The sequence below is a fragment of the Cavia porcellus genome, unplaced genomic scaffold (assembly GCF_034190915.1).
Source record: "Cavia porcellus strain 051 isolate PalLab524CR breed Dunkin Hartley unplaced genomic scaffold, mCavPor4.1 scaffold_25, whole genome shotgun sequence".
In the NCBI taxonomy this organism is placed as follows: Eukaryota; Metazoa; Chordata; class Mammalia; order Rodentia; family Caviidae; genus Cavia; species Cavia porcellus.
The window spans coordinates 13,060,935-13,083,421 of record NW_026947508.1 but is presented as its reverse complement, the minus strand read 5'-3'; the positions used below and the strand labels follow the sequence as shown (position 1 = coordinate 13,083,421).

Here is a 22,487-nt window from a genome sequence, read left to right as displayed (position 1 = left end):
AGTTTCCTGTTTGCATCCGTCTCCCACATATGACAGGTGACAGGGTTGTCACTGTGCTTTAACGTACAAGGTGGAGCGATGACCGTCCATGTCCCCAGCCTGGCGAAGCTTCCTATAACCCGGGTATTCCTGATCCTGAGGATTTCCTGATTCCTGATTCCGGGAAGCCTGCAGCCTTACCTCAAACTGATCGTGAGCCCGCTGGTTTCTTTTTTAATCAAGAAAACCTCCCATGTCCTGACCGTCATCAAGAGACCTTCTCTGACCTAGCCAGGACCCTTTTTCCTCGACCTGTTAATTTCCTCTGACTTCTTCCTAAGCTCTTACCTCTGTCTATCCAGCAATCTGAGCTCTGCTGTTCCAGCCCCAATCTGGCCGAATCCTCGGCTTCAGAAACCTCCAATGTTCCCTGATCCAACCACAAACCTGCTTAAGGGCCCCGACTCTGTCTTCTGGGCTGACCTGACTCCCACCTCCCCAGCTTCCAGTGGCCTGGTGACTCCGTTCCAGGGTCCCCGTGTGCACCCCTGACCCCAACCAAGTCTTACCCAGCGTGACCTCTGCCTGCATGGGCATCGACAGCGCGGGGTGCTTGACCTCGCAGCTGAAGAGGGCGTCATTGTCAATCTGTGGGTTAAGGGTCCAGGTGAGCAGGGCGCGCACCTCCACGGTGCCATCGCTGCCCGGGGTGCGGCTGTGGCGTAGGAAGTAGACGGGTTCCGCACTGTGGACCCAGCGGGGGAACTCGCGGCTCACGACTGTCTCTGGGATGCTCTCCGTGGTGGGCTGCAGGGGGATGCTGGGGTCCAGGGTCAGGCTGCGGGCGGGGCGCTCTGTGTAGGGACGCCCGGCCCGGTTCTCTGCGTCCAGGAGGGACAGGGACTTCTCCATCTTGGTGTCGTCCAGATCACGGTGCAGAAGACTGCGAAAGGGCCTGCTGTCCTGGAGGGGACCGGAGCTCTCAGCTGGTGGCTCTGATAGAGGCACTGCATCAATTGGTTCCCCGTCACGTTTGAAATAAACCTAAAATTACAATAAGCATGTGAGGAAAGCTGCTGTATGAGTGACCTTGGCCTCCCAACGGACTTTAGAGGAACTGCCCCCGCATGCCAGCGCTTCGAAACCCTTCTTTGTCCTGGTGACCATCTAGACTGACCCCACCGCCCGTTCCTTTCATGTCCAGCTCCCAAGAACCAGGAGCCAGCGTGGTACAGCGGGAATGTGCCCAGGCCCTGGTTTCAGAGGCTCAGCCCAGCTCTGCGATTTTCCAACTGTGGCGGTTTCCTGAGCCTTACTGCCTGCACTTGTAAACAGAATAAAAGCAACCGCATCCTGGGGGCTGCGGGAGACTTGAATGAAAGCTCATGAGGAAGCAGCCCTGCTGGACACAGGGTCCTGGGAGGCGACCCACGACCGCCGGGGGGGCATGCGGATGAGAGGGAGAGGACTGGGCCTCAGGATTGTGCGAGAGCAGTGGACAGAGGAAGAAAAAAGGGACCATCTGCGCGTGTGTAGATCCGCGTGTGTAGGCAGAACACAGGTGAGTGTGCGGGAGGGAACTAGGTGCGGGCGTGAGGCGTCGCCTCCCTTTCTCTGCTAATGGGAAATTCAAGTTTTGAGAGGCAGCGTTTAATTTAATTTACTGTCTTTTTATTTTGGTACATGGGCCCAGAGACCTGCAGGGATTGGGTGTATGTTTTTTAATAAATCAGATAAATAAATCGATAGGAGACAGAAAAAAAGGAGGACAGGAAGAAGCTTTCAGGGACGGAGATGGTGGGGCGGGAGGTGGGGGGGCCGGAGAGGAGGGGAATGAAATGTGGGCTGCAGAACAGTCTGCCAGAGTTTATAACTCGAAGAATCTCATGTGCACATAATAGCCTGCTCTGGTGGGTTTTTTCTTTCTTTTTATTTTATCCCCCTTTCTTTGCTTTTTTTTTTTTTTCTTTTCTGAAAAGTGCTTCAAAAGCAGGTTTGTCATTTATATCAAAGAATTGCTTTCAAGTTCTGACGCCCCAGATGAACGTGAGGTAGCTGGAATGCGGGGAGACAGGACCTTTCATATTACACACCCAGAAGGAGACAGACCAAACGAGGCCCCTGCATATCTTATCGCCACCTCTTAAGTGGCAGCCAGGTAATCTGCGAGAAGCCTTGCTTCGTGCCTCCTGGGAAAAGGGTTTTTCTTTGGGGGACAGATCGGCTTTCCTGATTTTACGGTGATTGGACCTCTTTGTGGGCTCCAAAGAGAAAAATTGGAGGCCAAGTCTTGGTTTCAGAATTTGGTGGCTTTGAAGTCACCTCGTTTCATCTGTTTCCTTGAGACTACAGCTGGCACCTGCCCTCTGCCCCCTGGCCCAGATCCTGCACTATTCTGGGCCTTTACAGTGCTATCTGGAGCACCCCAGTGAGACAGGGATGTGTGGAACAGGGGAGCCCTTCACCTCAAATTCTGTGCATTCATTGCTGCAGTTTGAGCCGTTGCTAAATCCTAGTTAACTAACATTTGGAACTCTTCGGGTCCAGAGCGAGGAATTATCCAACACTGGGGCTTGAAAGGCTCCTCCGGAGCACGTGTGTCAGAAGTTCTGTGTGGGGTGGTCCACAGAGGCGGTTGAGGGTCATGTAGGTGACAATGCAGTAGGCACGGGGACTCAAAGGACCCTATTACTTCTAAAAGAGCCGTGAAACTTTCTTATTGTTCAGCTGCCTTATAGAAACTGACAGGCAGAGATGGGGCGTGTAGACCACCTGCTCAGGACAGTGCCTTGGGAATGGTGGGGCTCCCTGGATGCTCAGGCAGGGCTCTCACATCCTGCCCAGCCTGTTCACATGACCACCAAAATGCCCCGAAAACTGGACCCACAGAGCCCAGGGAAACTAGTGTGAGTCTGACAGGGAAGAGAGAATCTCTGTTCCCTTCCTCCTGCCCTCCCTTCCGCCGTCCCTCTGGTTCTCTCCTTCCTCTCCTCTACCCTTTCTCTCTCTCTTTTTGCTGAGCTTCCCCTGAACCACTAGGTCCTGGGAGGAGCAGTGAACTTGAGTCCCAGCTCTGCAAGGAGCAGCAGAGGAATTTTGGACAGGTCTCTTCCCCCGTCTCTGTTTGCTTTCATTTGTCTCTGTCCTGCTCGGTCACTGGGCTGGAATGTGCTGGTTGCTGGGCTCCCCCTGAAGACCACTCCAGCTGAGCAGTTCTGGGGTTCTCTGTCCAGAAGTGGGGTTCTTAGCACAGGGATCATGGGAACAGGAGAGGCAGCAGATGCTGCAGGGTCAGGTGAGTGGGGCTCAGATGCCTGCTGATGGGGAAAGGTCAAGGGCAGCTGACCACACCCTCCCTGGCCACAGAGGCGGCAGGTGCAGCTGGATGAGCCAGGCCACAGGGTGGCCGGCAGATGAGGGGGCCTGGGTGGTCCTGGGTACTCACCATGGGCGCTGGCTTCCCTCCAGACACAATGCAGACCAGTGTGAAGTTCTGGGCTTGGTAGCGGCTGAAGGGGGAGGGTGTGTCCGCGGCCACCACTTCGATGGAGGTGGGAGGAGCTGCCAGAGAGAAGCACAGGAGACACAGGCTGAGCTGGAAGACCCGGCAGAGCTCGCCGATGGGCAGGGTCTGTGGTAGATGCCAAGGTAGGCATACCAGGGTATTGCACAGCTCCTCAGGTGCCACTAGCATTGGACACAGAGAGCACAAGGTCCCTTGCTGGGAGTATAGATGAGGAGTCTGCCCTCTGGGGTCTCCCAGCCCAGTAGGGAAGACACCCAGAAATCAATAGGCCACACAAATTAACACTCCGGACACCAGGAGGCATCACAGTGTGCAGAGGAGACCCTGTCAGAGACACGTGGGAAGTCACTGCAGGAGAAGCCACCTTGGGTCGTGAGTAGAGAACGCACAGTCCACGGATGACAGCATGGCAGGCAGAGGAGCAGCTTGTGCCAAGGCCTGGTGGCAGGCTGGTGGGGGGAGGGGTCTCATGTGGCGCCCAAGGGTCTGGGCAGATGGACAGGGCACTGGCACAGCACATGACAGGGGTGAGGGCTCTCAGCGTGGGCTGGAGCCACTTCCAACCTTGCAGTCGATTGTGACATTTTCAGGAATTTTGTGAACCAGCTGGCAAACTGTTGCCAACTTGAAATAGGTCGCAGTGGGTGTCCTTACACCACAAAAATCAACAACTGCTTCCAATCAGGGTTTCTCCCCCGCTTTTTTCCCCCCTCTGCTCCAACCCCAGAGAGCTGGTTGACCAGCTCCCCACTAGCTATGGCTTTTTCTTCTTTTCCCTGAGAGCTGTGGGGAGCCACAGCAGAGACATGATATGACTCGCATTTTGAAGGCCTGGAAACACACTGAATTTGGGCTGGAGAGGATGGTGGCTTGGACTCCAGCGTGGTTGGAAGTGGATGAGCTGGGAGCGTCCCTTCCTTTTTATTTTGAGCTTGGCCCATCGCTGCTGGCACCTTTCCCGCGAGCTCACAGCCTTTCTTTCCTCATCTGCCACCATGGACTGACGTGCCAAGCCCGGGCACCCAGGTGCCACATGCTGAGCCCCTGGCACGCTGGGGTCCACATCCCAGCTGGGTGTCAGGATCACTTCACGGCCTTGGGTACCTTTCGAGAGCTGTGAACCTCAGTTCTCCCCTTTGGGAGGTGGAAACAGGACCAGGCAGGTAAGTTGCTGGTGGAACTCTGACTAACAAATCCATGTATGGGCCATTCATTCATTCATTCATTCCCGCACAGGCTGTCTGCGAGAGACACAAACAGGAAGCCGTAGGAGAACAATAGACGGAGAATTGTAATTAAGTGTAAGAGCTCAGGAGACAGATGGTAAGTAGGGCAGGAATTCCGAGCAGGCAAAAACACACGTGAACACTTCCAATTACTCACAAGTTGCAGATTCTGCAATCTAACTTTTCTAGAACTCAATTGGAAACTAAGATCTCACAGCAAGAGTCAACAACCAACACCTGAACCCAGAGGTACACTAAGCTCTAGAGATGCATTGAATTTTTTCAGGCACAATCTTGGGGGTTTTTTGGGGGGTGGTAGTGGTACCAGGAATGAACTCAGGACCTTGTGCTTGCCAGGTAGGTGCTTGTGCCGCTGAGCCATATACCTGGCCATCATGAGGTGAGTTTATTGATTCCCATTTTGCAGAGGAAAGCTTAACAGCAGGAACCACCAGTCCGTATCCACAGAGCCAGCCAGCATGAGGTGCAGCAGGAGGGAGTCAGTCAGTCTGACTCCAGAGTTCAGATTCTGACTCAGAGCTCAACTTCTGAAGGAAAGAGGAGCTGGTCTGGATTGTGCTTTTCAGCCGAGAGGCACATGTGCCCAGCTGGCCTCTGTCAACATTCACCAGTGCCCAGTAATCCCGGAGCTCCAGAGCAGCTTCCTGTGTGACCCGGATTGTTTTGGTGGCCCCAAAGGCCAGGGATCACGAACATCACCTAGAGTTCAGCTTAAAGCCATGGTGTGTAAGCAGGCTTTAGCCCACTCTCCATGAATCCTGGAGGCTCCCACTAAGCGGACGACACCTTGAAAATCACTTATTCTCCCACCTTCGCTGAGCAGAGACCAGACACCCACATCTCCCTGCTTTGGGGGGAGTTAGGCGGCTGCAGTGTAGGTCAGCAGCTTTAATTAGCATTGTTTGTGTCACTTCGTTTCTGTGGCCCTAAGGAGAAAATCCAGGGCCCTCCGCAGGCAGGGCAAGGGCTCTACCCCGAGCCCATCCTCGGCCCTGTGTCATTGCTAATGAGCAAAGTTCTGCAGACTTCATTTTTAACAAAGAGCACAGGATGTGTGTCATTCATATTTTTATGTCAATTACACACGTTCACATGATATTTTAGAAATTTGGCCCTAGTAAGTGTATTATTAAATTAATTTCACGTATCAAATTTTACTCTCGTCAGTGTGTTTGCTACAAAACTTACAGTTCCATGGGTGGTTTTCAGTCTATTTCTGTTGGGTGGTTTTGGCATAGGCTTCCCATTTTATAGGCAGGCAAACTGAGTCTGGAGAGAGCCATGGGTCTGCCCCATCACATGTATGTCAATGGCACGGCCTCAGCAGGAATCCAGGCTTCAGATCCTGGCCACGCACGGCACGGTGTCTCCCCCTCCCCCAACACACGCAAACACATCCCCGCTCTGGAGATCTGCACCCCAGTCACGCACGCCACCACGCACACCCTGATTGGGAGCTGTGTTCCTGTCCCTCGTTATATTTCCGAGCAGGTGTTAGCCATACGTACAGTTAATCAGGCTTGTAAGACAATAACGGATTTCAGTTCTACGGACGGTGACACAGTAGAGCTGCTAATACCAGGGTGGGCAGCGCCACACTGTCCCCAGCAATACGCTCCCAGGCACGGTGTCCTGGGAAAGTGTCACTCTGCATCTTGCCTCCTGTCACTCAGTGGAGGCCCCGCTGCGAGCATCAGAAAGCTGTCTGCACCCGGAGGCCCGCTGCCTCTGGATGCTCCAGCACACGTGTGGCCATCGTCACCTCCCGCTTCCTGCTTCTCCCCTGACTAAGTACAGCACTCTCCCCACACACAGCCCGCTGCTGCTTCCAAGGCTCCAGTGCCTCAGCTAGCTCCTGGCGGTCCCGTCCCACCCCACCCCCTTCCCCATGCTCACCTCCATCCCCACTCCGTCCCTGTGTCCACCTCCACCCTGGCCCTAACCCCGACCCTGTGCCTGTTCTCATCACCGTCCTCTCCTGGGCACGAATAATCCCAAGTACAAGGACAGGCTCGAGAAGGAACAGGGTGACGAGAAGCTACCTGACTGTATCCAGCGACATTCAGAGGGCAGCCAGGTGACACAGGTGGCAAAGGGTCTTCAGGAAAGACGCCAGGTCACTACGCTTTCCTGATCATCTGCTACCACCGCAGACAGTGTGCATTCATGCCTCCCCCTGTGGCCGGAAGTGCCTGGCAGTGCCCGCTGGGCAGGGAGTCACCACCCCCACAGCGCCCATGGGCGCCACCCTTCTGAAACACAGCCCCAAGGCCCACGTTGCTCTGGGAAGGACAATGGTAGCCATCATTGCCATTGCCAGCACACTAGTGAGAACGTAGCCCTGGACAGAGCTTGGGGATCCGCTAACCATGCGGACACACCACTCCACTGCTGCTCCCTGGCCCCCGGCAGCAGGAAGTGCTCCCACATGCTGTAAGTGTGTCACCATGGTCCAGCCAAAGCCACCGCCATGACACTCCTCCCAAGCCAAGCCGGGGACGTTCCAGGTTCGTGCTCACTCTGTCTTCAGTGGAGAGAGTCGCTGCTTTGAGTCTCTTCCTAGTGTCCTCCCCTCTATCACAGCAGTGGACAGCACAGCTCACTGCATCAGCCCCGTTCTACGGCTCCTCCAGGATGCTGGGGGTGAAGGTATTTTAGACCTGGCAGCAAGCGTAACACAGTGCCGCAAGGCTCAGGAGACGTGCCGTGCAATTAGCCCTGAAATACGGCCTGTCTTCCTGCAAGCACAAGTTGATTTTGGTCATCATAACTGACCTCAGAGATCGTGTGGCTGCTTGTGCTTGCACGGGAAATCATCCTTGCACGGGGAATCATCCTTGCACGGGGAATCATCCTTTGCAATTTGGGAACACAAACCTGACCTGGGAGAGACCCTGGCATAGTGGGATGGGGAGATTAGCCCGGTCTGCAGTTAACTGTGCCTTCCAGAGTTCAGGTCTCCTTCCCACCGACATCCCCCCTCGGAGTTCCCAGCTCTGCAGCTGAGGCTTGGCAGCCAGTGCATCATACAGCTGTGGACTAATCAGTCAATGGGCCTCCATCTTCCCATCTGTCAAATGGGCTCAGTAGCACGGACCCTGCCAACCTTTCACCACCCAAGGATTTAGAAAGGAGAAGCAAACAGGACAGAGGAACTCACACAAGGACAACATAGGGCTGGGCAGACAGGAGATGCTACTCATCTTACCTCTGCCTGCCTGCACCCCTCCCTTGGCAGAGAGAGATTTCGGTCCCTCCCAGGGAGGAAGGGGTGACCTCTCCAGCTCCTTGGGTAGTGCTCTATGGAGGGGCTGAGTGCGTCCCTGCATGAGAGTCATTTATCACGGGGAGCTAATCAATTAGATTTCAGGGAGACTGGGGGAAGGGGGAGGTGAGCTCAAAATTATATTATTTGGCAAAAAAAAATCCATGCTTCCGCCTCCGCGCGCCTGGTCTATCGACTGCCTTCGTCCTCACTCAGCTCCTAGTTATTATGGCATATTTCAAAAAAAAGCAAGAAAAGTGCCCTCTTAATAAAAAAGTGTCCATGAAAACAAATGTCCCTTCATGTCCCTGAGTTTGATTTCTGCCTTCCTTTCCCCTCCCGCCTGCCTCCTTTCTTTGCTCGCTGGCTTTCTTGCTGGCCTCCGTCCCAGTTCTCCTCCCCGCTCCCCACCGTCTCCACTGGTCTCTGCTCCTTCAAGATGCTGGCGGGCGCACGCCGCCTCCAGGGAGCCCTCTCTGCTTGGCCACGCTCGGCTGCCCACGTCTCCTGCCCAGCCGCTCTCTGTGCCCCGCATCCCCCATTACTTGACCCCACCCACCCTTTGGGGCTGGCCTCATCGGCCACCTCTTCCAGGCAGCCTTTCTGGACTTTGCTGGGTGAGGGCCTTTCTTCCCCTGGGTGTCTGGAGCTTCCTGTGCTCACCGTATCCGCAGCTGCTCGTCTGTCTGTCCCAGGTCCCCCTGCCTGTCTCTCACTGGACTGCCTGTGCACTCCCTGGGGGCTGCGGCCTGTGTGCCTTCAACTGAATCTCAGAACTTATGCCGGCTGCCTCAAGATAACTGTTTCTATCCACTTATTTTCCTCCTTTCTCCTATGAAAGGCATCCCACAAGCCCCAAAATGCTGTGGGTCCTGCCCCTCATCTCCCCCCTCATTGTGACCACACCCACCCTCATCAGCACCCTGCAGACCCAGTGTGATTTCTTTTGCTCTTTTTGATTTCTGGTCCATGAACCTTTCCCAAGCTTGCTCTAACCCCAGGGCCTTTGCACATGCTGCTTCCCTACATAAAATCCTTTACTCACATTTTGCACAGCTGTGTCTTGCTCATCCTTCCAGATTCAGCTCACATGCCCCCTCCTACCCTGAGCTAAGCTTCCCTTCTATTCTCGGTCACAGCACATTGTTTTCTTCACAGGGTGTGTCACAGTGTACAATCATTTCACGAGTGGGTTTGCATACCTGTCTCTTCCCCCAACACCCCTCCCAGGACCCAAGGAAGAAATTCTTCTTGTTCTGGTTACCGCCTCAAAGCCCAGCATACACAGACGTGCTCGGGACATATTTGCCTAACAAACAAGGTCCCTACCCAGTGTGGAAGGGAAGGGCCAGGGCCTCCCCCAACCTCTCTCTCCCAGCAGCAGCCCGAGAGGACACCAACAGGGGAGGGGTCTCCAGCAAGAACACAAAGGCAGGGGTGGGACAGCTCTCCAGTTTGTGAGAATACACACAGTGAACTGAGCAGCAGCAGCAGCAGCAGCACAGGAACAAAAGCAAACCAGCAAAACCCCGAAAGCAAAGACACAACCAACAGCAACCGAAAAACAAAAAACCCCAGCAGAGGGCCCCACACGCGTCACCACTGGGGACAGGGGAGATGAACACAGCATCTGTCCCCTTAAGTGGCCGCAACAGGCCCTTCACGGAGCAGCTGCTGAGCTGAGCCTCTCCCGAGATGTGATCTCCGGTGTGCGAGGTTCCTGCTGGGCCAGCGATGGGGATGGGGGGCCTTTGGGTCCTGGCCTGGGAGCTCCCCACCCTGAGTCGCAGCCATTGGAGGGCGTCTAGTGGCCTCGCCCTCACGGGGCACCTGCAGCCCCCCTTTCCCGCCCTCCCCTGCCAGCTGTTGTGTTCTGGCAGTGGGAAAGTTCCAAATGGGGCCGCCGGCTGAGTGCTCTGGAGGGACGGGGTGCAGGGAAAGTAGACCCCGCTCAGGCTGCTGCTCGTGGGAAAGGCTAGCGGACTGGTGTCGGACCCGGATCTGCATGTACACTGTTTTCTGCACTATTTCAGAGTGTGTTCCCTGGACCTAAGCCTGAGCCCCACCCAAGGAGTCTGTGGGAATGCAAACTGTCGAGCGTCATTCCAGACCCAAGTAACCAGCTTTTGACACACGCTCCAGGTGATGCCACACAAGTTCAAGTGTGAGAACCCCGCCTCGAACTATGTAAGCTTCATGTCTAAATCAGGGTAACAAGAAGCACATGGTGGTGTTATCATTGGCACAGAGGGCTTGGGCCATAGTGGGTACTCAGTGAACAGTAGATTATTGCCTGCCAGGAAGGGATGGATCAAAGGAATCTGGGTGATGTCGGGCACTATCAATAGACTGGGTGTGACAGGTAAACTCTCGGGAGACTTCCTGGCCCTGTGCACTGATTGACTCAATGGACCACAAAATCCCCAAAGCCCCGCCTCCCACAGCTGGATGCAATTTCCCACTCACACTTTGATTGGCTGTTTGTCAATAATCGAGTTTTCTAATTGGTCTCCTGAGCTGTCAGTCCCACATGGGGTTCTGCCATTTGGAACAGCCTATGGGTGTCCTCTGTCTGAGCTCAGCCCTTCCCACCACTGGAATTTATGTGGCACCAGAGTGAGCTTGTTTAAGCCCCACAAAGAGGTGCCGTTTCTGCAGAGATGAAATCTATGGGGTGTGACATGAATTCATTTTAAACAGCAGCGAGGCTGGCCAATTTGGGGGATGTTTTCAATATGCCCCAGAGGTATATATTACACACTCGGGTGGTTTCACCAGGTGTTAAATTTGAGGCGCTGTGAAGAAGCTTCCGGAAGCCGGGGAAGCTTGGGAGGCCCTGGCAAGTGGGAGGCATATTGAAGACCTGGCCAGGGGCAGCGGCACCCATCTGGGGCTCTGCCTTTACGCTGAGCAGTGGCGATTGGGGGTGGGGGAGCCTCCACCCCCACCATGAGCTACCCCATCCCTTCCCACAGAACTGTGTTCCTCCACACACTGGGCAGAGTGGCCTAGGGCTTGGGACAGGGCTTATCCTGGCCTTACACACCCAGAGCCTGGGGACCTGAGCAGCAGTGTGGCCTGAAGACAGCCGCTCAGCTTCCTGGGCTCTGCCCGGAGAACAGGTGGAGACAAGGGCACCTATCACCTATGGGCCACTTTTGGGGAACGCAGGACGGAGGGTCCATGGATTCTGATGGGTCAGACGCATGACAATGATCGACACTCAGTCGAATCTGTCCTTGGCTGAATTTTAGATCGGGATTTTTTTCCAGCTGCTCATGTTCAGGAGTTGCTGCCTCTGGGTGGTGGCCAGTGCAGCCGCCCCCAGTCAGCCCGTATCTGGAGGAAGATATCAATGCTCTGCACGCACTTGGCGCTTGCTGATCATGCAGTAAATTCTATTTATTTCTGCTCTTTGAGCTCACAACTTTGTCTGGGGCAAAGGAATCAACCGGAAGTCAAAAGGTCAAGGTTTTGCTGAGGCTTCAGCACTGATTTCTACCTGTCTTTCTTTTAGCGGCCTCTGCTTCCCCATTTAAACAGTCGGGGGTACAGCAGGCAGTGTCTGAGGGTCCACGTCTCCTCTGGCATCAGGCAATGATCCTGAGGCTCCATGGGATCCCCTGAGCTGGGCCACCCCTGCCACCCCATCATCCCGGACTGCGGCCACTCCTGCCCATCCCCCAGCTCAGCAAGAGATTTCCCAGCGGGCACCGCGGGCACCACGGCCACCGTCTTTCCTGTCCTAGCAGCATTTCAAGACTGATGTCCCGAGTCTGAGGGTGCATCAATCATCCCTGCTGGGTGCTGGTCAGAGAGCAGTTTCCGGGAAGGAGCTGTGGAGAAGGAGGAGTGGTGGGGACAGATGTGTGCCTCCTCCCCCTCCACAGTTTGCGATGAGAAGGTTCCGCTCATGGCCCCAGGAACACGAGGAGCACCGTCTCTCCTGCTGCCCTGCAGCGAGCTCAGCGGCCCTGGCTGTGGGCTCTTACATCCCACCATGGATGTCACCGTGTTCTCCTTCCACGTGGACAGCGGGCAGACAGGACCCAGTAGACCTTACAGGAGCTCGAGGGCCAGGCTGCCCACAATCACATTCCAGCTCTGCCGCCTGAGACCTGAGCGAGGTTGGCAGGTTGCTTATCCTCGCTGGGCCTCAGTTTCCTCATTTGTGCAGTGGGATCATCACCACAGTGACTAGGTAGGGCTCATGGGAGCTTTATGCAAAGTATTGACCTTGGCCTGGCCTCAAGCAAACACTGACTAAATGTCAGCCAGTCTGTGCCATCCCTGTCACCTCTTACATCTCCTCGGTCCTGTGCCTTGGGTTCCCACCTTGCCATGTTCCTTGAATGGCCACAAGGCTCCTGTAGCACCTCTGGCCCTGTGTCCACCCCATCCTCAGAGAGTAGCTCCAGGCCACCTCCTCCAGGAAGCCTTCCAGAGCCTCTCCCAGAGACTCCCCCTGCACGGCCCTCAGCCTGCTCCCTGCCCTTCCCCATCCTCCCTGATTGTTCTGCTGCTGGACTTCTGGGCACCTGTGTCCTTCCCACTTCTGCCCATCATCATGGACTCCTTGGGAACCATATCCCACTCTCCAGATCAAGCTCTGGACTCAGAGAGAGGGGCTCAGATCTCCACATGGTCACTCACTAGCTGAGTGAGCGTGGACAAGCCGCATCATCTCTGTGGGCCTCAGTTTCCTCTTCTGTGAAATGGGAATAACAGTCTCGCTTATCTTGCCATGAAGACAGAGTAAAGGAAACATCATGGTGACCTTGGTCTTCCACCAAGGCCTGGCTTGTGATCAGGCCTCAGCGGCATCAGCCTTTGTTTCTGAGATTATTGTGGTCATTGCTCCTTGGAATGAGCATGGAAACCCTGGCTCCTCATGTGCAGCTGGGGAAACTGAGTCAAGGATCCACTTGAGGTTGGCAGCAGCCAGGACTGCTGACCTTGGCCTCAGTTTCCCCTTCCGCATGAGGTAGTGGGACCATCTCAGGAAGTGTCCCCCAGCTGGCCCCCCACTCAGCCCTGCCCAGCCAGCTCTCCCTGCTTCAGCTCTGTGAACACCTGTAACTAGTCTCCTGCCTACTGCTTAAATCACAGCCCGAGGTGCAGGGCTCCCACAGTCACATATCATCGGTAATTAAGGGGCCTGTCCCAGGGAGGGGACGTTTACCTTCTTTGGAGCCACTAAATCCCACTTCCAGTGGTGGAGAGGATAAAGCACAGAGTTGACTTACCACCTGTCAACGGCTAACCGGCTAACCGGCTAACCGTGCGCTGTGCCTGTCTGGCAGTGGGGAGGCTGTGGCCCGCATTAGTCTGCAACAAGAGGGGAGCCCTGGGTGAGGGGTGCTGTAACCACCTGCTGGGCAATTCCAGGAAGCACAGGAGGGTCTCCCACCCAGCTCAGGAGGGCACCACGGGTCATTTCCGGAGAGGCCTCGGTGAGGCTCCAGAGCCAGGCTGGCTGGGTTTGCAGACTCTGCCTTTCCTGCTGTGTGACCTTCAGCAAGTCATTCAGTCTCTTAGGGCCTCAGTTAATTCCCTCCCTTCCTTCCATCCCATTGGGGATTAAACCCAGGGCCTCACGCATGCCAGGCAAGCACCCCATCACTGAGCCATGGTCCCGGCCCTTTCTAATTTTTATTTTGAAACAAGTTCTCTATAAGTAGTCCTGGCTGGCCTTGAACTTACCATCCTGCCTCAGCTTCCTGAGTAGCTGGGATTATCAGCATTCTCTACCAAGCTTGCTTCCTTAGTTATTAAAATGGGAATCACAGAAATATCTTCCGCCTAAGGGTTGGGAGGATTAAATAAATTAATATATTTAAAGTGCTTGTAACGATGCCTGGCACCCTCCCCTGACTGTCCTGTGTTGCAATGTACCTCCAGTGCGGCCACGTGGAGGGAGACCGGACTTTCAGGCCCTGTGCATGTGTGGGAATGAGGCGGGAGCTGTTAAATACGGTTGAATCAAAGGCCTGGGGCACGTGCAGACGGAATGGGCAAACCATCTGTCTGCTTCCCTGCTAGACCTTGAGTACCCCAGGGAGGCAGGAAGTGACCTTCAGGCCTGTGGCCGCAGGGACAAGAGGTAGGAAAATTTGTACATTGGAGGGCGACAGTCCAGGGTGATGGCCACTCGGCTGCCAAGTCACACCCAGTGTGGGCCTTGAAGGCTCGGCCTCTGACCTCAGCTGGGGCTTCCGGTCCTCGCAGAGGGAGGGGGCAAGCACAGAACATCAGACTCACGCATCCTTTTATTAGCAGACTCAGTTTCCTCCACTGTAAAATGGGGATCCTGCTCCCCTCCTGTATCTTTCCAGCTGCTGCTAGGACTCGCTGGTATTATGCATTATTCTGGTTGAGAGAGGTCCGGATGACTCAGGGTCTCACACTCAGAGAGGTGGCACCTCTGCCTTCTCCGCAGCCTCATTTCCTGGAAAGTTGGGGCCTCCTAGCAGGCTGAGCTTAAATCCCAGGCTGAGCACTGCTGTGGGGCATCGGGGTGTCCCTTGACCTCTCTGAGCAGCCTGTCCTCTCACGGGCTCTGAGAGGTCACCTGTCTTGCAGCATGTTGGGAGGACAGAGGGACAGCTGCAGGGATGTGCAGGCCTGTAGGGGTTCTGTAGTGGGCGGCCTCAAGGGTGTAGTGTCTGCAGGCTGTGTGGGTGGGGCATGGGAGGAGGCTAGAACCTTGTCCAGGAGCCAGTCGGCAGGCTGGGACCTGTGGGGCTGACACTGGGAAGTGCCTGTCCTTGCTAGATGATCCGGTTAGCTTCAAAGTGCTCGTCCAAGTCCTGAACCCACCCGTGTGCCCCTCTCCAAACTGGCTTTTGGCCTGTGACCCCTGCAGCCAGGCCCATGTGCAGGAGGATGGACAACAGAGTGGGTGTCCAGCCCCTGACCCTCAGCCATTCCACACACCCCAGACAGCTGCTTCTGGCCCCTGAACACACTTATGTCCAGCATGGAGGACTCTGGCCTCTCTGCCCTTCTGCTCCCACATGGGCAGCTGTCTCAGGCCCATGCTGCCCCTCTCAGAACCTCCAGCTGGCAGGGTGTTTGGGGACCCTGGGGAGATCCTTGGAGCTGAAGCCACGCCCTCACAGCACATTATCTGCTGGGGGGACCACACAGCTCCCAGGGCCTCCCGGAGAGCATCTCCATTGAATGCCAGGTCCTGCCACTTCTGCTCCAGTTGGTCCCCGTGCTCTGGGGCTCCTGCCTGGCCACGTCTCTTCTGCACACCCCCGGCATCTGTGCCCTACCTGGTTCCCGTCATCTGTGCCCTCAGGACGATGCCAGCTTCAAGTCCGAGCACTTTCTGTCTGTTTAACCTCGTCAGCTGATCTCTTCCTAACAGCTGCCCAGTGAGGGAGAAGCTAAATTACCTCAGTTTTCTTGGGCTGCCCCGGCCAGCACCCAGGGCAGCAGGCAGAGTTGGTACTGCTTGGTTTAAAAGCACCTACTGGGCAGTGTCACTTCAGAGCCTGGGGGTTCTGGGACAGGAGGTGGAGGTTTTGGTTTACATCTCTCCCTCTCTGGGCCCCAAACTCTCTGCGGCTCTGGCCTGGATCCCCACCTGCCCAGGCTTCTGCAGCCTATCTGGGGGCTGTGACCACTGCAGCCCCCTGGGGCCAGAGCTTGTGATCAGTCCTAGCCCAGCAGGTCGATCAGCTACTCAGATACCAGGCAGGGGAATGAGTTGATCATTTCCTGCTCCAGCAAAAGTCCTGGGATGCAGAGAGGCTGCGGCTCTGAATTGCAGCTTCCAGCAAGCCCAGCTGGGGATTTCTAGGGGTCTCAGATCAGTGGTCTCCACTGTTGACCTTCCCATCACCATCTGTCCTGAGCGAGCATCACAATGTGCTGGGTCTGCCTGGCACTCTGTGTGGCCTTCCCCAGAGGGGTGGGGCTGTGTAATCTCCAGCAGGCCCTGTGGGGAGAGCCATGTCTGTTCTCAGCTCCGGATCTGGGTGCAGGTCCTGCAGGACTCCAAGCTCAGGGCTCTTTCCAGAGTCTGAGCAGTGACAGGGGGTGTGTGACAGTGACCGAGAAAACCAGAAACGGGCACTGAGGCATAGAACAGCTCACAGGGGTTCTTCCCTCCCCCCCAGGTTCCTACAGGCTCCTAAGGGACAAGTTACCCCAGTGCAGGAGGTTTGGAGCAGCCAGTGCTCCTGATCAGGGTTCGGTCTTGACGGGGTCCTCACCCACCCTGTGCCCATGCTCAATGGACATTGCTACACTGACAGCCTTACAAAATGAGTCCAGGGCCAGCCTGAACTGCATGGGAAACCCTGCCTCAAAAGGACACCCCCCCAAAAACAGTGACAGTGTTTATGTTAAAGTTAGGGGGCTGGAATTTAGCTCAGCAGCATAAGCGCCTGCCTGGCAAGTGCAAGGTCATGAGTTCAATCCCCAGTACCAAAAACCAAACCAAACCAAACCAAAAAAAGTTAGGGATGTTTCCCTAGGAATCAGAGTGCCTGCTGGGGTGCCAGCCCTGGATCGGGCAGTCCTGATGAGAACCCCCAGCTCGGTCACTCTCATGGGCGGGTCCCTAAATGCCCAGAAGCCTTTTCTCATTTGTACTGGCAGCGGCCACACCCACCTTCAAGGGCACCAGTGGAGATCATGTGATCAGCCCTGGATTGAGCACAGGACAGGTGGGGAGGCGACCTCCGTTCTTAGCTCCAGATTGGTGGCAGAGATCTGCTGCTCCCTGCCACTCTGGGGGAACCAGAAGACAGGCGCCTTTCCACGTCGGTGGAGGCTTCAGGCCTCAGTACATTTAATTGATTGTAACAATGCACCTTTTAACATGCTCCCCCCATAACTGTGCTCCAAGAAGAACCTTCAAGATCCTTCTGCGACTGCGCGCAATGCCTTCCGGGGACCCAGTGTGCAATGTTCAAATTGGCTTACAATTTATCGGCAGCTCGGATAAAAACATTTTAATGACACTGTGCAGCGCACGCCCTCACTGTCCCCCCTGGGGCTCCCAAATGTGTTTCCCCACCGCAGATCGACGTGTTCTAGGCGTGAAATGACAGTTGCTCTTGCATTCGGATCTCTGTCAGAGGCCTGGGAAGGAGGTGGCTGCCTGGGACATGCTGGGTACCGCAGGCGAGGTGGACCTGTGAGTGCCGGGAGTCCTGGCTGAGGTCCTTCTCCCCGACACCCTGGGCCCCCAGTTTGGGGGTGCTGTCTTGTGTTGGCTCACTGCTAGCTTCTACACTCTTAGGGGTCCTGAGATACAGAGACCTCAGCACTCCATGACCCAGTCTTCCGAGGGAGTATGAGTGTGTGTGTGTGCGCGCACGTGTGTGTGTGTGCAAGTGTGTGTGCGCACGTGTGTGTGTAAGGGAGGTTTCAGCAATGTCACTGACAGCCCATGACAATGCACAGATTTTAATTTTTGAAACCTGCCTTGAAATTTGAAGGGGAGGTTCGTGCAAGAAGTGGTTGGGGAGCATAATTTTTTAAACCTTATTCATTGCACCTGTTTTTGTTTGTGCTTTTTTGGATATGAGGATTGAACCCAGAACCTTCACATGGTGCTATATTCCTAACTCTTTGTTTGTTTGTTTTGTTGTTTATTTTCTCACTAATTTGCAAAATTGCCCAGGCTGGGTTTCAACTTGCAATCCTCCTGCCTCAGCTTCCCAGAGTGCTGGGATGACGGGTGTGCACTACCTTGCCTGGCTGATTGTTCCAGTTTTTTGACTGGCTCAATTTATGTTTCATCATCATAATAGCTACTACTTACTGATCTCTCAGTAGGTGCCAGGCCCTGGCCCAGAATATTCTGCTGCATGGGTTATCACATTTAGCCCTTGGCTAAGTCTTTTCCTTCTCCAAACCAAGTCTGTGCCATGGGCTCAGTGACTCCTGCTCCCAGGTTGGCAAGGCCCTGGTTGGTGGGAGACATTGTCTGGGAAAAGTTCTCCCCACATCATTCCAGACCTTGGTCAATGACAGGAACCATGCTGCTCTGGGACACAGAAAACCACCTCCCTTACCGACTTGGAGAAATTCCTTCCTCTCCCTGAACCTCAGCTTCGTCTGTGAGTTGGGGACAGTGGTGCAGCCATCCCCTGGCATCTGCAGAGACCTGGCACCAGGACCTACAGAGATGTCAAAGCTACAGATGCCAGCCCCGTCTGTAAGTGGTACAGTGTTTGCCCAAGCGTACCTCCTCTCATTCTCTAAGTCACCCTAGGTGGCTAATACCACTGAATACAAAGCCAGTGCTCTGTGAGCAGGAGTTATACCATATTGCTTAGGGACCAATGGTGGGCACAAAGTCCGTACATCTTCAATACAGGTGCCATCACAAAAAAATACTTTATATACTTTTGATTCATTGCTGGTAGCATCTCCGGTTACAGAAATGAAGGTTGGACTGTGACACCGACCTCACGGGCTGCCAGGAAGCCAAGTCCCAGAAGCTGTGTGCCCCCCAGAAGTCACTGCTCAGGCTGGCATAAGGTTCTTGGAGTGAACAGGGAGGCCAGACACAGAGGCAAGAAACTATACCCAAGGTGGGTGGACAAGAGACAGGGATAAGGAAAACAGAGTTGTCGGTTGTGTGTAGATCAGAAGGCGTGACCTCCTTGATGGATTAATCCACTGGGAGAGACACTGGGAGGCGGTGGAGGAAGCAGGTTCCTTGGGGATACTCCCTGAAGTCTGGCTGTGTTCCTGCCCCTTGCCATCTGTCACCTCCTGTCCTCCATGGGGTGAGAAGCTTTGCTCCACCACACACGTCCCATCCTGATGCTCAACCTCATCACAGGCCCAGAACCAATGGCCAAGTGACCACGGGCTGAAGCCTCTGAAACCATCAGCCATAATAAACCTCTCTTCTTTTCACTTGTTTTCCTCGGGTATTTTATAACAGCAACAGAACGCTAACGGATGCAGAGTCCAACTTACTGATATTCCCACTGTGCCTCAACGTGATCTAAATTAAACCCTCCAGCCAGCCTATGAGCTAGGTATCCAACTCCCTAGAAAGCTCAGATGCTGGCATGGTATTTATTATATAAATGGGGAAACTGAGGCCTGGGGAGGCTAATGAACCTGAGCTCACATGGTGAATCCTGGATTTAGGACCAAACCAGTATGTCCTCAACTTGGATTGCTAAAGAGATGAGGGTATCTTCCTGTGTTTGGGTCAGGCAAGGTAGGGCCTGTAGGAGGGAGAAATGTGTTTGTACGTATGGGAGTAAGTTTGTACGTATGTAAGTGTAAGAATGGGTAAATAAATACCCACCGGGATGTAGATATATCCAGAAATAATATTCCTGGAAATGCTTAGTGCTTTAGGCCAGGGTTTCTCAAAATGTGGTCCTGGCCAGTGGCAGCAGAGTCCTCTGAGAACTTGAAAGCCTGGCCCGCACCTGTGGGATCAGTAGCTCTGGGCTGGCCCAGCCTCTGTGTTAACCAGCCCTGTCCCTTCCCACAGCCTCAGGCTCCTGCAGAGCCCTCTGAGCCGCGCTGGTCACTCAGTGAGTCGAATCCCAGCAGCCTCTGCTCACTCCACGTCAGGCAGCTCCAAGGGAGAAGCCACCGTCTGTTGTCCCCAGACAGGGACATAGAAGAAAGGGAGCCTTAGTTGGCTGGCAGCACTTGCCTTCTAAGGGATCCTTAGGCTCTCTGTACATCAGGGTCAGCCCCATGAGATGTTCCTGTGCCTCAGTCTCCAGGTCTACCAAATGGGGTCACAGACACATAGGTGTCAAAGCTGCGAGCGGGTTTAGGGTCACCTGGTCTGAAACCATCTTTGTGCTGTGTGACAGTGTGGGTACAGAAGCCAACACACCGGGGTCCTGGCCAGGATTGAGCATGATGTGTGGGTGCCATGCCAGGGAGACTCTTGCCTGAGGATGCCCTAAATTTCCAGAGTCAGCCTCATCCTGCATCACAGAGTGACCTAATGCTACAGGAAGACTTTGTGATCTCGGCTGTGTGATTGTAGGCAAGTTGCTTGCCTCTATTTCCATGTGATCAAAATGGGGCTAATGATAGGACTTGCCCTGCAGTTGGGTGGAAGGACAAAGCGACATAATATACAGAAAACACTTAGCTAAGAGTTCCCCCTTCCACAAACTAGCTGCCACTACCTGGCTCATTAGTAAGCACTCAATATTTGATGAACAGATTGTCGAGTGCATGCATCTCCTTAGACCCAGAGCCCCTGGAAGGTTCAAACCCAGTTCTGTTTCTTGCTAGCTCCTCAGCTGGGCTCTGAGAAGGTTCCTGGCCTACGTGTCAGAGGAGCTGCTATCTCCTCCCATCTCGGCTCCACCGGAAGCCAGAACAAGCTCTGTGCCGTCACCACAGGATCAGTGTCCCTTTGGAGTCTGGCCTTTGAAGGATTTCCATTTCCCCAGATCAGGGGCTTTCCACAGGGCCTTTGTGCTTCTATTGATTGCTAAAGGTGGCAGGCTTCGCTTGTCTGGTAAATATCATTTGATAAGAAAGTTTGAGCGCATGGAGCCTGGTGTCAAGGCCAAGGCCAAGGCCCGGCGATCCTGCAGCAGAGCCAGCAGCGTGCAGCTGGAAAGACCTCAGAGCCCAAGGGTGCTTCTGAGACTGCTCAGGGCCACAGCCTTGTTTCATGAATGGAAAACAGGAGGCCGGGGTAGAGATGAACTCACCCAGGGACCCAGCCCAGCTAGACACAGGTGCTAGTGTCGTGATCTCCATTTCACAGGGGTGTAAACGGGGACCCAGAGACAAAGGCAAGAGCTCAGCATCCTTATGCCCAGCCCCACACACTCTGTCATTCATCACCATCCCTTGCACATCTCCATGTGGCCTGGGGAGGGTCGGGCAGGGTCCTCTGGGCTGGGCAGATGCATGTCCTTAGCCCCAGGCTCCTGGATGGTCCCCACTGGGCCACCCACAATGCACTTACCCTGAGGGGGTCCCTATGGGGGGGGGGTCCTTGGCTGCAGCCCAGGAGAGAAGCTGTGGCCTCAGCTGCAGGCACAGCCTCAGGGTCCCTCTTGACCTGTGTCAGGCCATGGAGCCGAGAGCTGGGTGGTCCGTGGTGATGCATGAGGCCTGTGTCCCTCCCCCACCTTATGGAAGTGGAAACTGAGGCCCAGAGTAGACCTCTTCCTGGGGACCTCTCAATCCTCCCTCAGTCATTCGTTTGCTCCCGGATCAAAGCCCCACACCTGCCAGGCACCTGAGTATCTTCTAGGGTGCCCCTCACAGCGCAAGGGCTCAGTGTGGGCTGGCGAAACGTCACTTAGAGGAGATCATGGTGGAGGGCCAGGTCTTGCAGGCATACTATGCCTAACCTGGCGTGGGGCTTCTCCAAGACAAGGGCAGAAGAGGGAACAGGCTCCTATACCAGCACAACAGGCGTTTCGACAAATGGCTGGATCTTCTGCACATGCTCTGGGCGTGCACACACACGTAAGTGTGCGCATGCACACACCCTGCCTGCCTGGGGTAGCAACCTGTACTCACCCATGACGTTGAGGAAGATGTTGCCTGAGGCCAGGACCACCTTCTCCCTGGTGGCGCGGTCGTAGATGCCCACGTGGCACTCATAGGGACCGTTGTCTGAGATCCGGACCTCGGGCAGCCTGCAGGGAGGCAGAGGACGTGATGAATCCTGGCACAGTGGGGCTGGAGGAGACAGCACTGCGGAAAACCAACCCCACTCGTGCAGCCTCCATGAAAGACTATGGGTGACTACCTGCCGCCCGTGCTGGGCTGGGAGGAGCGACACCTATGGAGCACCGGCTGCATTGCAGGCCCCTGTCCTCTAGGGCGCTGGGGGCCAAGAAGCAGGCTGTATGCTTCAGTGGAGCCAAATCTATGCCCAGAGAGCCCTGTAGCCGTCACTTAGCTACTGGGATGATAACCTGCTACAGCAGAGTGTGTGAGGATGACGGACAGGTGTTGCACTCAGCATGAGCCTGCACACAGCACTGGCTCAAAACAGGGGTGACCCTGCGCATCCCTCCTGACCGCCGTCCACGCATAGCTCAGTCCTCCCACTTCGTAAAGAAACTGAGGCCCAAGAGCTCCACACAGCTGATAAGAAACTAAGGTGATTCAACACTATTTGCTGACTCCGCACTGCCTGGGGACCTTGAAACAGAGACAATAGAACTCCTGTCCCAGGGAGCCTCATTCCAGGGCCAAGGAACAAGGGGAGCTGGTCACTGCTCTGTGATCATGTAGCCTCTTCCTCTGAAGGACCAGAGAGTGAGTAGTGTGGGCTCTGCTGCCCGCTCGGTCTGTGCCGGAACTGCTGGACCCTGTCCTGCAGCAGAAAGGGCCGCGGACTGTGTAAGCAGGAACCAGGGGCTGCGTTCCAATAAAACTTTGTTTATGAGCATGGCAATCTGAAGGTCAGATAATTCTCAGGCACCATGAAACAGACTGGTTTGCTCTAACCATTTGAACATGTTCAAAACAGTCTCAG

General features: G+C 55.0%; 1 protein-coding gene across 3 annotated transcripts in view; it reads right to left on the bottom strand.

Moving 5' to 3' along the window:
• Positions 1–22,487, bottom strand: part of Igsf21 (immunoglobin superfamily member 21) — a 206,051-nt gene that overhangs the window by 9,225 nt on the left and 174,339 nt on the right. For all 3 annotated transcript variants that reach the window (XM_063235612.1, XM_063235613.1, XM_063235614.1), the window contains 3 exons: positions 21,521–21,639; positions 3,425–3,540; positions 549–1,023 (listed from right to left, as the gene is read on the bottom strand). In XM_063235612.1, the coding sequence (XP_063091682.1) occupies positions 549–1,023; positions 3,425–3,540; positions 21,521–21,639 (710 nt within the window). The remainder of the gene's footprint in view (positions 1–548; positions 1,024–3,424; positions 3,541–21,520; positions 21,640–22,487) is intronic.